This window comes from Cherax quadricarinatus, chromosome 40 (genome assembly GCF_038502225.1).
Source record: "Cherax quadricarinatus isolate ZL_2023a chromosome 40, ASM3850222v1, whole genome shotgun sequence".
Classification (NCBI taxonomy): Eukaryota; Metazoa; Arthropoda; class Malacostraca; order Decapoda; family Parastacidae; genus Cherax; species Cherax quadricarinatus.
In genome coordinates, this window is record NC_091331.1 from 11,623,220 (window position 1) to 11,638,041 (window position 14,822).

General features: G+C 42.6%; 1 protein-coding gene across 2 annotated transcripts; it reads right to left on the bottom strand.

Annotated features, from left to right (window-relative positions):
- Positions 1 to 305: 305 nt before the first annotated feature.
- Positions 306 to 11,276, bottom strand: LOC128687169 (alpha-L-iduronidase; the record flags this gene model as incomplete). 2 transcript variants are annotated; one of them, XM_070092699.1, is given in 4 exon segments in its annotated part: positions 306 to 496; positions 2,207 to 2,347; positions 5,597 to 6,217; positions 11,243 to 11,276. In XM_070092699.1, coding segments are annotated over 4 exon segments (961 nt in total), but the record flags the coding sequence as incomplete, so codon positions are not given.
- Positions 11,277 to 14,822: the final 3,546 nt, after the last annotated feature.

A 14,822-nucleotide genomic window follows, 5' to 3' on the forward strand; every position in this document is an offset into this window, starting at 1 on the left:
TACTAATTCAAGGCACTGGACCTAACATCTCTATCCTTGGATCAACCCTTCTTAACCCGATTGCCTCCCATTTCTCTATGAATGTGGTTTAAGGCAAACATTATTCAATGGGTTTACCTTAAACCCCATGAATGTCAAACTTAAGAAATAGTGGTATTAATAAATAATAATAATAATAATAATAATAATAATAATAATAATATTATTATTATTATTATTATTATTATAAGTAAGCGCTAATCCCACAAGGGTCATGCAGGGAGAGAGTCAGTGGCAGATCTGGAACTTAGAGACAGTTACTATACCGATGTATCTGCGTGCGGTGTGAGCTACCAGGTCCCTCCACCAGATGACCTGAGTGTGGTTCTCCATGTCAGTGAAGAGGTTACCTGGGTTGCCCATGAGCTCCAAGCCTGGACGCAGGTGGTAGTTGTGAAGGTGGTCAAGTAGTGAGTCCAGTTGACTGAAGTCGTACCTCGGAAACCCGTTTTCTAAGCTTATAATATGATAAGTTTTCCGTTAGAGGCATTTCCTTGTAGTGGTGGTGATGATAGGTTGGTGAGTGAGCTGGTTGTTTGAGGTGATGGGGGTGGTTTCAGGTGGTGGCAATGATGGTGGTTGTTTCGAATAAAACCTTTAGCTTTGATAAGTTCCGAGTGTTTTTCTACTCTCAGAGCCCGGCCTTGGGCCAGGCTCGTCTGGTGCTTGCCTGGTCAACCAGGCTGTTGCTACTGGTGGCCCAATGACCCACATATTCATTACAGACTGATTGATCTGGCATCTGGTGAAGATACTTGTCCAATTTCTTTTTGAAGTCCTCTACACTTATCCCAGCAGTGTTTCTGATACCTTCTGGTAAGATGATAAATAGTCTGGGCCCACGGACGGTGATACCTCTCATTGCTTCCACAGTGCCTCTGCTTTGTACTGGGTTTATTTTGCAATTCCTCCCATATCTTACTTAATCTCTTACTCCAGTATGTTATTATGGCAGTATTCAGACCTGGGACAAGGCCCTCGAGTACTTTCCTGTTATATATTATTATGGATCTCTCTCCTCCCCTCCAGTGAGTACATATTTAGGACCTTAAGGCGTTCTTAGTAAATTACTTAAATGCATATCGGCTATGTGCGGGCCGTACAGCGCTGTATAGCCCTTGTGGCTTAGCGCTTCTTTTTGATTATAATAATAATAATAATATGTGCGGGCCGTAAATGGTATCTGTTTCAGTTCTGATATCTCTCCTGCCCTGAAATGATCCGTCAACATCGAACAACATACCAAATAAGAGAGCACAAGTGATTTGAAGGGTCACCATTGGCACTGGTTCCCTAGTTTTGAAAGTTCTCATTATCCACCCTGTCATCTTCCTGGCTGTTGTGACAGTGGTCTTACTGTGTTCATTGAAAGAACGGTCAGAGGGCATAATTACTTTCAGATATGTCACATGTTCCTTTCGTCCTAGTCGATGGTAGTGGTGGATAAGTAGGGTGGTGGTAGTGGTTGTGGTTGGGATGGTGGTGGTAGTTGGGGTGGTAGCTGGAGTGGGGGTTGTTTAGATTGGTGGTGGTTGAGAGTAATGCTGGTGGTGATCGTTACAGACGGTGGTGGTGGTTTGGGGTGGTGGTAGTGGTGGTGTTGGTAATGGTGGTGATAGTGGTAGTAGTGTTATCGATGCTGTTGGAGTGTCTCATCAGGAAAATGGAAAAATGTCTCTTGATTGAGGTCACATTAAGTTAGTTTTATATTCTTAGCTTTTGTAAATATTTCTAAAAGAATTACTTTGGAACTATTATTGGGAGAGAGAGAGAGAGAGAGAGAGAGAGAGAGAGAGAGAGAGAGAGAGAGAGAGAGAGAGAGAGAGAGAGAGAGAGAGAGAGAGAGAGAGAGAGAGAGACAGAGACAGAGAGAGAGACAGAGACAGAGAGAGACAGAGAGAGAGAGAGACAGAGACAGAGAGAGAGAGAGAGAGAGAGAGAGAGAGAGAGAGAGAGAGAGAGAGAGAGAGAAAGAGAGAGAGAGAGAGAAATATTTGGTTATTTAAGATTGCAGTGTATATTATGGGTTTTCAATTTATTGCACCATTTGTGCATTATAAATTAAGTATACATATATGTTCAGTTGACTATTAATTTTTCTTTTCGGTTTTGAAATACTAATTGTTCAAAACTCGGTATAAACGTTTCAACACAAAATAAATCTTACCTTCCTTGTACTAAATCCAGCAGCCAGTGTACGCGGACCTGTGCCACAGCGCCGTGAGGCAAAGTGCCAATCAATGCCAAGTTGAGAGTCTCGTCTTGACTGAGCAGGAAGGGACGAGCGGAGGTGTGGGGAGATGGTGGGCTGCAGCAAAGAATTAATAACTTCATAACTCATGTCTATGTTGGTGATGAGTGGTTCAGTGATTCACTGTGTCCGGGGCGGAGCAGCACTGTGTAGCTTCCCTTTTGTAGTTACAGTCTGATAGCTACAGCAGCAGAATTAGGCTCGTGCTGCTTTAAGATAAACTATCATAGAAATTTAATATTTGCATTGGTGTCTAAGGACATGTGAAGGTGTGGTAACTGATGGTACTATGGTGGCCATAGTGGCAGTGACCACTGCTGTACTGGAGTCACTGTTCTGAGTATTATTTATTAATCTTAGTTTTTCCTTTATACTGCTCATATATGAGATCAAAATAGGTGAATACACTTTGGTGTCGTGTCTGTATAGTGATTACGGAACGGAGGATGGAACCTCCACTAGTCCTTGTGCTGAATGATCCACACATATTAATATTGGTTCATTAGTTAATGGAATTTCAAGACTATAATAATAATAATATCTTTATTTACTACAACTTATACAGTCCTAGTTGACATCAATGACATACTACTATATACAAAGCCAATTGTTATGCTGAGCATTTCGGGCAAATTAGGTCAGTTTTGTCCCAGGATGCGACCCACATCAGTCGACTTACACCCAGGTACCCATTTTAAACTGATAGGTGAACAGGGACAGTGACAGCAGGTGTCTTATGGAAACACGTCCCTAACGTTTTCCAGCCGTACCGGAGGAGATTCGAACCCCGGGCTTCAGTGTGTGAGCTGAGTGCGCTAGTGATGCAGCTACGGGACACCTAGCAATTACATTAGGGTTATTCAGGCTGCATGTAACCTACTCACCACCTATCACGAATATTTTGATCCTTAAAACAAGAATTAAAGTAAACTCAATGTAAATACACTGAGAGATATATACTTCTCGGTGCATAATTATATCCACTGGTTGATATTGGTTAATGGGGTTTAAAGCCTACCAGCTATACTAGTGTCATTAAAACTGCACCTAACGTGAAGTCTGAGCATAAATACGCTGGTAGAAAAACACTTCTCAGGGTATATATCCTGTGTTGTTAGCATTAATTTGTTAGGTGGTTGGTCAATGAAGTTTAAGGCCTATCAACTACACTAAGGTCATTAAGGCCGCACAGTAATTTTTTCACCACTAATCGAAAATATTTTAATCCCAAATATGGGGATATTGGGATGAAATTAAACTCTAAGTGTTATCGTAAACCAGCTTGATGGTACTGTAATACAGATGTGTATTAGAATTAACAATTAGACCTTACAGACTGAACTGCTACCATATTTGTTGCTCTCAAACTTGTGGAAAATATGAGCGTCACTAACATTTTTCCCTCATTACTTGCAATAAGTAACCTGAGACCTGAACGTAACATGTTTATATATGAAGTTTGATGTATATATACACAGATTATTAAGAAAGGGATTACAGTTAAGATTTTGTGGATGCCCTCTCACACAGGCCTCCAGTGGCATGACAAAATTGGTGAATTAGCTAAACAAGCATTAAGAGAATGTTGAGTATAATTTTTTTTTTCTAAAAAGTTTACGAAGGCTACAAGTATTTCTTTCCAGTGGTGTAACAATGCTCAGTGGGGTCTGACAAAGACCTATTGTGACCTCTGTAATCCTATTTTGTTGCTCTACCGTTCACGGGATGAACAAGTGCACGATATACCAGCCACTCAGGCGACACAACTAAACTCTAATGGTATATAAACTGAGATATATATACATCTACGTGTATATACATTGTTGCCCTCAGTACCCCCACTAGAGGAATTTACTCAACTGAATATACACAAACTGGTTAATATCATTAGCGTGTTTTCCTATATTAAATTCAGCTAATCTAAATACAAAAATAATGTAAAAGTATACATTATTATTATTATTATTATTATTATTATTTATTAGTCAATATTTCATTCAGTTACTCGGGGGAGTCAGGTTATTATAGTTCACAGTGTATAACAAACGGGTTTTGCAATATGCATCATTATTTTGTATAAGTTTTAATAAAGTATTTTTTGTGGGTTTTTGAATGAACTAATTAAAATTTATTTTAGATGTCTGGATTTTTAGTAAATAAATTCTACAATACTAAATGTGCTTGTGTGTATGCATATATTTGTACGCTCGTGTGCACATGTCAGTGCGTGCGCCCTCGTGTGTGTATGTGTGTGCGCGCGCTAGTGTGGGTGTATGATCCACTTAATATTTGTATTTATAACTCATTACAATTGTGACCAGGTGTGGACGTATCAGTGGTTCATTACTTTGTAATTTGTTCATGACTGTAACCATGTATAGGAGTGAAGCTGATTCATTACCTCTGTAACTTGCCATAATTGTGACCAGATCTACCTGGAGTTCATTACCTTTGTAACTAGTTCAGCTATCATAACTTTGGGGTCCAGTCCCTGGACCCATTATGTACCTTTGTAATCTTTTGACTACCGCCCACAGGATGGGTATGGGGTGACTACCGCCCACAGGATGGGTATGGGGTGACTACCGCCCACAGGATGGGTATGGGGTGACTACCGCCCACAGGATGGGTATGGGGTGCATAATAAACATATTAAACTAACTACTAAATGTGTTGTGCAATGAGACATTAATATTTCGGACCTATGGGAAAAAGGCATTTTTGGTAACAATAACAACCTAATCCAACCAAACCTAACCTTACCTTGTATTAAAAAATCTAGCCTAGGTCATGGTAGGTTGGATTCTGTTTTTTGGTGAGGGTACCAAAAAATTTCTTCCCAAAGGAACAAAATAAAATTGACACCATTGCACAACCTTTTTGTTTTAAAATTTACATAATAACCCGAATCAGCTAAAGTAAATGCTAACATTATTATTATATATATGCAAAAGAATTATTATTATTATTATCTAAAAGAAGCGCTAAACCTACTAGGGTCATACAGCACAGCAGGGTAGGGAAGGATGCAGGGGTATTGGGTAGCAAGAGGGAGAGATTATTATTAGGTCATGGAGTGTAACGGGGCAGTGGATAGTGCAGGGGGTAGAGGGTAGCAAGAGATTGAGGTAGAAAGGGCTGTGAGGAGTACTAGAGGCATCATCATCAGAGTTTGTGCAGTAAATCAGTTGCTGTCAAAAAGTCGACGAGAGCCTGGGTGAAAGGAGGGTCCATCAGCAAGAAGGGAAGGTAAAGGGCAGTAGAGCGGTTGTATGCAAAAGAAAATCGGCAAAACCTAGAGCTCACCATAGACCAGTGCTGCGCCAGAAGTGCTGGAGGTGACCAGCAGTCTCCCTGGCGTTCACTATCACCTGCACATCCTCGCTAACCTTCTTCAGTTGCACCTCAGACTTGTCCTCTTCTACGTCATTAAGAGATAACTCAGGAGTTTCACCCGTCTTCACTGAAGTTTCTAATGCCGTGAAGACATTCTGTTTTCTTTTCTTAACCGCGTGGGTGAGTTGGAAATATTTCAAGCTGTTATATTTTAGGAAAAGTGTGAACGTTTTGTTGATTTCTTTATTGTTTCTGTGGATGTCTTGACCAGCTAGTCCATCAGGAAATTCTGGAGACAGGTGGGCTAAAACACATGGCGCTGACAACGTTTTGAGTGCCAGATTTGTATTTCTCTGTAAGTAACGTGCATGACCTGCTGTGGATCTCTCCTCAGGTGCACCTGTGTGATCTTCCGAAGCACGGGCACCGGTCGTGAACCTTTCCTCAGGTGCACCTGTGTGGTCTTCCAAAGCACGGGCACCTGTCATGAACCTTTCCTCGTCTGCATCGTAGCTGTCAGAGTTTGTCTCACACTGAGCCAGAGCCAGTATTAGCACAACCATCATCCTCATCATTTTTTTTAACCCAGATCTAGCAGACATAAAAAAAAGTGAATTAGGTAGATTTTGGCTATCGCTATAAGAGATAAAGCGTGGGTAGGTATGTACACCAGCTTTACTTTTTCAGCGAATATATACACTGTGAATTTACTTTAGTACTTACAGATAAATTAGCATTGCAGTAGACTTACTGGCAAGGAAGAATGTTTGATGTGGACGATGGAAGATGGGTGAAAATGGAATGATACATATTGGGTGTTTAAGAGGTCTGACTGTGACAGAGCTATAATGCCTTCATATTCGGAAGGAATATAAAAGACCACTGGTTTGGCAGTGAAGTAAGCTGCCAACATAGCGCAAATAGGGTTACTGAAGTGATATAAACGGTTTAGAAACCGAGATGTTGAAGAATGAGACACTTGGGCAACATCTGGGAATTTTTATTGTGGAAACGTTTTGCCAGCTAGTAGTCTCTTCAGTCCAGTACAGAGAAGCACGGTGGAGTTTACCTGGAAAGAGTTCTGGGGGTCAACGCCCCCGCGGCCCGGTCTGTGACCAGGCCTCATGGTGGATCAGGGCCTGTATTTAATGAGATTATTTAGTGATGCTGGTAGCGGGGAGTAAATGATACGTCTTCGGAGGCTTCTTTACTTTATTTGCAAAGTCGTGGTGGGTACACAGGCTTGTGTGTTGAGTGCCCATGGCCCAGGAGGGCCATGCCCACGAGGGAGAGAGCTAGTAGGACTGTTGTCTGTATCTTAGCCGCTGAGTGAGAGTGCGAGTGCGAGTGGGACCAGCGTTCCACTGACCTGGGCTGGCTAGAGAGGGCAACACCTTAGTGCCGCGAAATACGAACTAAGCTGGCAGACAGCATAGGCTGTCTGTGCAGACAGTACAGGCTGTCTACATTTGCTCGGCCACCTACCTTGCATCGTCCCAACGCGACAATACTGGTGGTAAAAAAAACTCAGTCTCTCTCTCGTAGGAACAGGGCACAGAACACAAAATAAAAACATGGGGTGTGCTAAAAATTGTGGTCATAGGCAGTGAGCATCGAAGGGCATCACTGCACGCCTTCCTGTGTCTGGACAGATACTGCAGCTGAGCGAGCTGTGACGTAACGGGGTACGGTCTCCTCTAGAACGGTGAAGCATTCATCGTAGGAGTCACTGCAGGGTTTCACTCAACCTGGGGCATGACATGCTGGTGCCCTCGAGTGAGGCGTCGTCAAAACTCGGCAACTGGGCAGGACTTCTGGCAAGCGACTCAGGACACTTCTCAACTGGTACTGTCACTGGGCTGTCACTGCCGGCGAGCGTGGAGTGATATGTGAAGCGAGTCGTGGCAGAGACGACTGGGCAAAACATCTGGGAGTCGTAACATCACACACTAGACTGCAGTGAGCGAGCTAACAGTCAAAGTGACATCATCTTTGTGCAGGCTGCTCACTGAAGCTTGTGACACGAGGCTGACACAGCGCCTGCCGACAGGGCTAACTGTGGCTTGATGAGTGTCATTCTCTGGGCAGTTGGAGTTACAGCAGAGGTTAGTCTAAGCGTCCCCAGACTTGTTTCTCTATATATAACTGCACTCTGATGGTCTGGAGGTGAAGTGAAACAAATCTCGATGGGAATCGTAGCAGGTACGATTCTGCAGAACATCTATGAGTGACAAGCATAAGAGCTTTCTGTGCAAAGGGGCTCATACACTCAGGGCTAAGTAATATCAGCTGTCAAATGCGCTGGTCACACCGGGTGACAGGCAACAAAGAGCTACACAGGGGTCTGGCCACAGACCTGTGGTCGACACACAGCTGGGCTCAAGACCACACAGGACACACTGAAAACTTTACACACATCCACGGTACATGCAGTACAACATGGCTTAACTGGCAAATGATGCTTTTCTGTGCACAAAATTGACACTAAGCCATACACTAACATGCGAGAACACTGACTGAGAGGACTTAATTAACAAACAACATATATCTTCTCTCAATCTTCTTGACCATACTGACATAATTACTGAAACATTTGATGTGACATCATGTGATGTCAGGCATGATGTCACAAGGTGATGTCAGCAGCACTGTGACAGCAGACATCTCGAGGTGATGTCAGGCAGACATCGTGACGTCATGAAGTTGGGCAGCAGCATCGGTAACTCACGTGGCTCGTAGATCCACGTGGTTTCGTCCACACCCCACGTGGTGTTGGGATCCATGTGGCATCGTGATCTACGTGGCTTGCTGATCCACGTAGCTTCAAGTGGCCTCGGGCACTCGGATACACAGCTCTGGCAATGAATTCACACGGAAAACAGCAGAAAACACAGCAGAGGGAGTGAGCACATAGTGGTGGTAGGCGGGTGAGGTGTGAGTGAGGCAGGAACCCGGCCACTTCCTCCTGTTCTCCCACAAACACGTGGAGAAACTCACTCTGGATGCAGAAATCACCACAAAACTCACCTCTGGCTTGCTGAAATAGCTGTGCTGAGCTGAACAACAGCAGAACATACAAGTGATGCTGAACACGTGACTTGAGAAACAGCGTGGGACGCTGTGGCATGGGGTCACTGGGATGCCACTTACAATTCTCGAAGAAATTCGGTAAATTTTGGCTAGATCCTGCGTGTACCTGTGTCTGGATACTGAAACGTGCAGACACGACATCAGGATAACTCGTTGAGAGACGGATGCTTCTTGTATAGGGTGATAAAGTGAAGATGACTTCATCCCATTTCCTTCCTCTCTCCAGGCAAACACAACTGCTGCGACCACCACTTCCCACCAATGTTTAATGAGATTATTTGGTGATGCTGGTAGCGGGGAGTAAATGATATGTCTTTGGAGGCTTTACTTTATTTGCAAAGTCGTGGTGGGTACACAGGCTTGTGTGTTGAGTGCCCATGGCCCAGGAGGGCCATGCCCACGAGGGAGAGAGCTAGTAGGACTGTTGTCTGTATCTTGGCCGCTGAGTGAGAGTGCGAGTGTGGGACCAGCGTCCCACTGACCTGGGCTGGCTAGAGAGGGCAGCACCTTATTGCTGCAAAATATGAACTAAGCTGGCAGACAGCATAGGCTGTCTGTGCAGACAGTACAGGCTGTCTACACCTGATCAATCAGGCTGTTACTGCTGGCTGCATGCAATCCAACGTACGAACCACAGCCCGGCTGGTCAGGTACCAACTTTAGGTGCTTGTCCAGTGGAAGATGAGGAGTTTTAGGTAATCCGTCTCTCGGCCTGTAATTGATGTGTTCAGTCCATCAGTCTTAAGAAATGCACAAAGTGGCTTATATACTGCAATCAGGTGAGCTGAAACAGGAGGCAGCTTTAAAACAGGTTAGACAAATAGGCTGAAGGTACTGAATTGACGCTTTGGAAAGATATAGAATAAAAGGGAGATACTGTTTGATTGAAGTGTACATATGGAGCACAGGAATAAAGGGAATATAAACTATGTTGAAAATATTTAACCAAGACAGGACTTGTAGCAATGAATTAAAAGTTGGCCAAATTTAGATTTGGAAAGGATATAGGGAAATACTGGTTTGGCACTCAAGTTTTAGATGAACGGAACAAACTTCTAGGTAGCGTCATTGGGCATCTTTAAATGAAGGACCTGGGAGTGATAATGTCAGAGGATCTCGCCTTCAAAGACCACAACAATATACATGTATCTACTGCACCTGCTAGGAAAATGATAGGATGGATAATGATAACCTTCAAAACTAAGGATGCCAAGCCCATGATGATTTTCGTCAAATCGTTTGTTCTCTCTAGGCGGCTGGAATGCTGCTGTACACTAACTGCCCTCTTCAAGGCAGGCGAAAATTGCTGACCTGGAGAGTGTAGAAAGAACTTTCATGGCACACATAAGTACGATAAGGCACCTAAATTACTGGGAATAGTTGAAGGCCCTTGATTTGTATTCCCTGGAATGCAGGCGAGAGAGATACATGATAATATACACTTGGAAAATCCTAGTGGGATTAGTACCAAACTTGCATACGAAAATCACTTCCTATGAAAGCAAAAGACTCGACAGGAGATGTAACAGTTCCCAGATGAAAAGAGGGGGTGCCACGAGTACACTGAGACAACACAATAAGTCTCCGGGGCCCAAGACTGTTCAACTGCCTCCCAGCATACATAAGAGGGATTACCAATAGACCCCTGGCTGTTTTCAAGAAGGCACTGGACAGGCACCTAAAGTCAGTACCTGACCAGCCGGGCTGTGGTTCGTACGTCAGTTTGCGTGCAGCCAGCTGTACGTCTGGTTGATCAGTCCCTGATCCACCATGAGGCCTGGTCTCAGACCGAGCCGCGGGGGCGTTGACCCCCGAAATCCTCTCCAAGTATACTTCAGATGTAGGTTGGACGGGTATATGAGTGGGTGTGAGTTAGAACTATTTACTACGGGAAAATAGGCCTACTGCAATGTTCTTTCATTATTTTTTAAGTATATGAGAAATCATTCGTCGTGGGTAAAGCCCTATTGAGTAAACCTACGTTCTTATGATCGTGTTTGTTTTATTGTCATTCCTCATCCATGCAGTAGCAAGGCAAGCTGTTCAATTCAGCTTCGTCACCTACTGTATATTTCATACATAATTTTCCTTTATGAGTTATACAGACAGTATACAAACAAATTACTTACAAATTGACCAACGTTTACACTCCAGGAGTTAATGTTTTTAAAACTTACTTGTCACAAAGCTGGACACTTGCAAGGTGGACTTGGCACTGAGCTCTTGTCTCTGTCGGTGAACCAGCCGCCGATCTAAGCCTCAAATTTTCCACTATAACCTAGGAATTAAATTTTACGTAATCTTCTATGGAAGGCTGCTCATTTCTTTCAATTCATATTTTACCAGAATCCAAGTCTGCACATCGTTATCATCCACACAAAACTTTTCTAATTATGTATTAACTAAGAATAATGAAAAGTTTGCAAGTGATTCATTTGCTAAACTGTTCCAGCAATTAAATAAATTGCAGTCACAACAATTAATGCACTAATATAATGTACAGATAAAGTATATAACTAGGAATACAAATGCATGAAGCAGCGTAACGTCACTTCTGCCGCTGCAGACAGACTGACTGACTGGCTGGTTAACTGCTTGTTGGCTACCCTCACTTGACTCACCAATGGCAGATGTTCACTAATTTATTAAATTAGCTTTTTTTTGTTTGTATCGGTTCAAAGTGCATTTCAAATTACTGCATTTACTGTTATCGGTATTATGTACGTTGCTTAAGATCGCGTAATATAATAAACATGATTATCATTCATGGGGAGCCCTAAGCCTGTAGGGATCATACAGCGCCTGGGGATCATCAAAACCAAGCGCTAGCTAGACCCACTAGGGTCATACAGCACAGCGCCTGGGGAGTGGGAGGCATTCAGGTTTGATTCAAGGAAGGAGAGGGCAGGTACAATTCCTTGATTCATAAGCCTCTCACCGCTATCAATGAATCCTCCTTGAGAGGTATATTATTATAATCAAATTATTATTATTATTATAATCAAAAGAAGCGCTAAACTGCAACGGTTATACTGCGCAGCAGAGCAGGGAAGGATGCAGGGGAAATGGGTGGCAGAGGGAGAGGGATGATTATTAGGGTATGGAGTGCAGCAGGGCATTGGATAGTGCAGGGGTACAGGGTAGCTAGAGATTAAGGTAGAAATGACGGAGGAGAGAGTACTAGAGGCATCATCATAAGAGTTTGTGTAGTAAATCAGTCGCTGTCAAAAAGTCAGTGAGAAAGTCTGGATTAAAGGAGGGTCCGTCAGCAAGAAGGGAAAGTAAAGAAAGGGTAGCAGAGCGGAGACGACGTTGGAGGTAAATTCTGCATGCTCATTGACAGAGTGGACAGTCCAACAGAATGTGGCTAACAGATAGTGGAACCTGACAATTCTCACTTGAGGGACATAGCCATCACAATAGTGCACGGTTTATATAAAAAAAAATCCCTGGTAGACGAAATGTTTTGATTAATATTATGACACAAGGCTCTGGGCCCTTTTGTCCGACATGCCTCCGGAAGAGGTCTCACGGCGTTTCAACAAGGATTATATTTATGGGGAAGTACTAAACACATAGGGATCATATAGTGCTTGGGAGGCATTTAGCTTCGATCCAAGAAAGGGGAGGTCAAGTCCAATTCCTTGGATTAAGAGCCCCTCACTGACATTAAAGAATCTCCCTCGAGAGGAAAGCGTTTTGATAAAATGCCATAAATCAGTCTTAACATATCAGTATGTTCTACCATTACTATACATGGGCCATGCATGTTCACAAAATTTTGCGACTGTATCCATATCCACACCATCTCCTGCTCTTCACTGAGTTTATTCAACTCTCTCCCTTACGTCACTCCGGTAAGTTGTTATAGCAGTGTTGCAGGACAGGTACCAGAGGCCCTCCACTATATGCTACTACGTCTTTACTCTTGACTGTTTTATCTTTATAACACCTTTTACTTTGGCACGAAAAACAAAGCCTAAATACCAATATACTGTAGCTGAAAAAATTATTTACCATACGTATTATATTCATGTTAAGTACTACACTCATGTACAATGGATAATTATAATAATAATAATAATAATAATAATAATAAAAGCCAGAAGAAAGTGCCCTTGCTTACCAGTTTATATTTATGGAAAGGTGCTAAACCCATAGGGATCATACAGCATCTGAGGGGATGGTAGGTTTGATCCAAGGAAAAGAAAGACAGGTCCAATTCCTTAGACAAAGAAGTCCTCCCAGTAGGTTGCCAGGGTGAGAATTAAAATAATCAGGTGATGTGCTAAACCAATTGGGGTCATAAAGAACATTGGGAATAGGCGGCAGTTAGGTTTGATCCAAGGAAGGGGACGACAGGTCCACTTCCATGGATCTTAAGTCCCTTACCGGTATCAAGGCACCTATGAGGGGATTATTTTCACTATTTATATTGACATATACAAGTTTCAAATTTTATCACGAATAAATGCTAAACCTGTAGGAGTTATATAGCACCTAGGAAATGAGAGGCACTAAGTTTGATCAGAGGAAGGGGAGGTTATGCCCCTCATTGGCATCGTCTTCTCAGTGGATGAACAATATTATTATTATGATCAAAAAGAAGCGCTAAGCCACAGGATGAACAATAGATTAAAACATCTCATTAGTCAAAAGAGAGGCATATATAGGCGTATCAAATGAGGGGATGGGCAGTTAAGAAATCAATATATTCAATTAAAGAGAGAAATAAAGAAAGGAATAAGAAAAGCAAAAAAGGGATTATGAGGCTAAGGTCACAAGGGATTCAAAGACTAACCCAAAAGGGTTCTTTCAGGTATACAGAAGTAAGATTAGGGACAAGATTAGCCCACTTAAGAGTAACTCTGGTCAGATCACTCACAGTGATAAGGATATGTGTGAAATCCTAAATACCTACTTCCTCTCAGTTTTCACCCAGGAAAATACTAGCGATATTCCTGAAATAATAGATTATGTAGAACAGGATGATAATAAACTATGCACGATTGCGGTAACTAGTGACATGGTCCTCAGACAGAGAAACTAAAACCTAACAAATCCCCAGGCCCTGATGAACTATTCGCAAGGGTGTTAAAGGAATGTAAAGAGTAACTTTGGCTAATCTTTTAAACATATCACTACAAACTGGCATAGTGCCTAATAAGTGGAAAATGGCAAATGTAATACCTATTTACAAGGCAGGTGACATTATTATTATTATAATCAAAAAGAAGCGCTAAGCCACAAGGGCTATACAGCAAGGCAGGTGACAGGTCCTTGGCTTCGAACTATAGACCAATAAGCCTTACCTCCATAGTGGGAAAATTTATGGAATCAATTGCCGAAGCAATTCGTAGCCAACTTGATAGGCACAAAGACACTTATGTACAGTTCAGGACATTTATTAAAGGAAACGTTTCGCCACGAGTGGCTTCTTCAGTCCTAATACAGAGAAAACTAAGAAAACATTTATATATATAGTGGCAGGAGTTAGGCGAGGTGACGCGTGGGTAGAGGTGGTAGTAGTAGTAGTAGTAGTAATGGAACTAAGGAGGTGAGGCAAGAGAGGGACCTGCTGGCATCAAGTAACACCAGTTCCCAGGATGGGTAATATCCTCTTGCAAAAATCCGGTAGTTACAGTATTTCAAAATTACTAAGCAAGAGGATATTACCCATCCTGGGAACTGGTGTTACTTGATGCCAGCAGGTCCCTCTCTTGCCTCACCTCCTTAGTTCCATTACTACTACTACCACCACCTCTACCCACGCATCACCTCACCTGACTCCTGCCACTATATATATAAATGTTTTCTTAGTTTTCTCTGTATTAGGACTGAGGAAGCCACTCGTGGCGAAACGTTTCCTTTGATAAATGTCCTGAACTGTACATAAGTGTCTTTTTCCACATCTTGTCGGTATCACCATACCATTTCCTCATTAATAGGCACAGATTGATTAATGAATCTCAACACGGTTTTACAAAGGGGCATTCCTGTCTTACGAATTTACTAACATTTTTCACTAAGGTGTTTGAGGAGGTAGATCATGGTATTGAATATGATATTGTGTGAAAGTTAAGACACATGTGCAACATCTGGATAT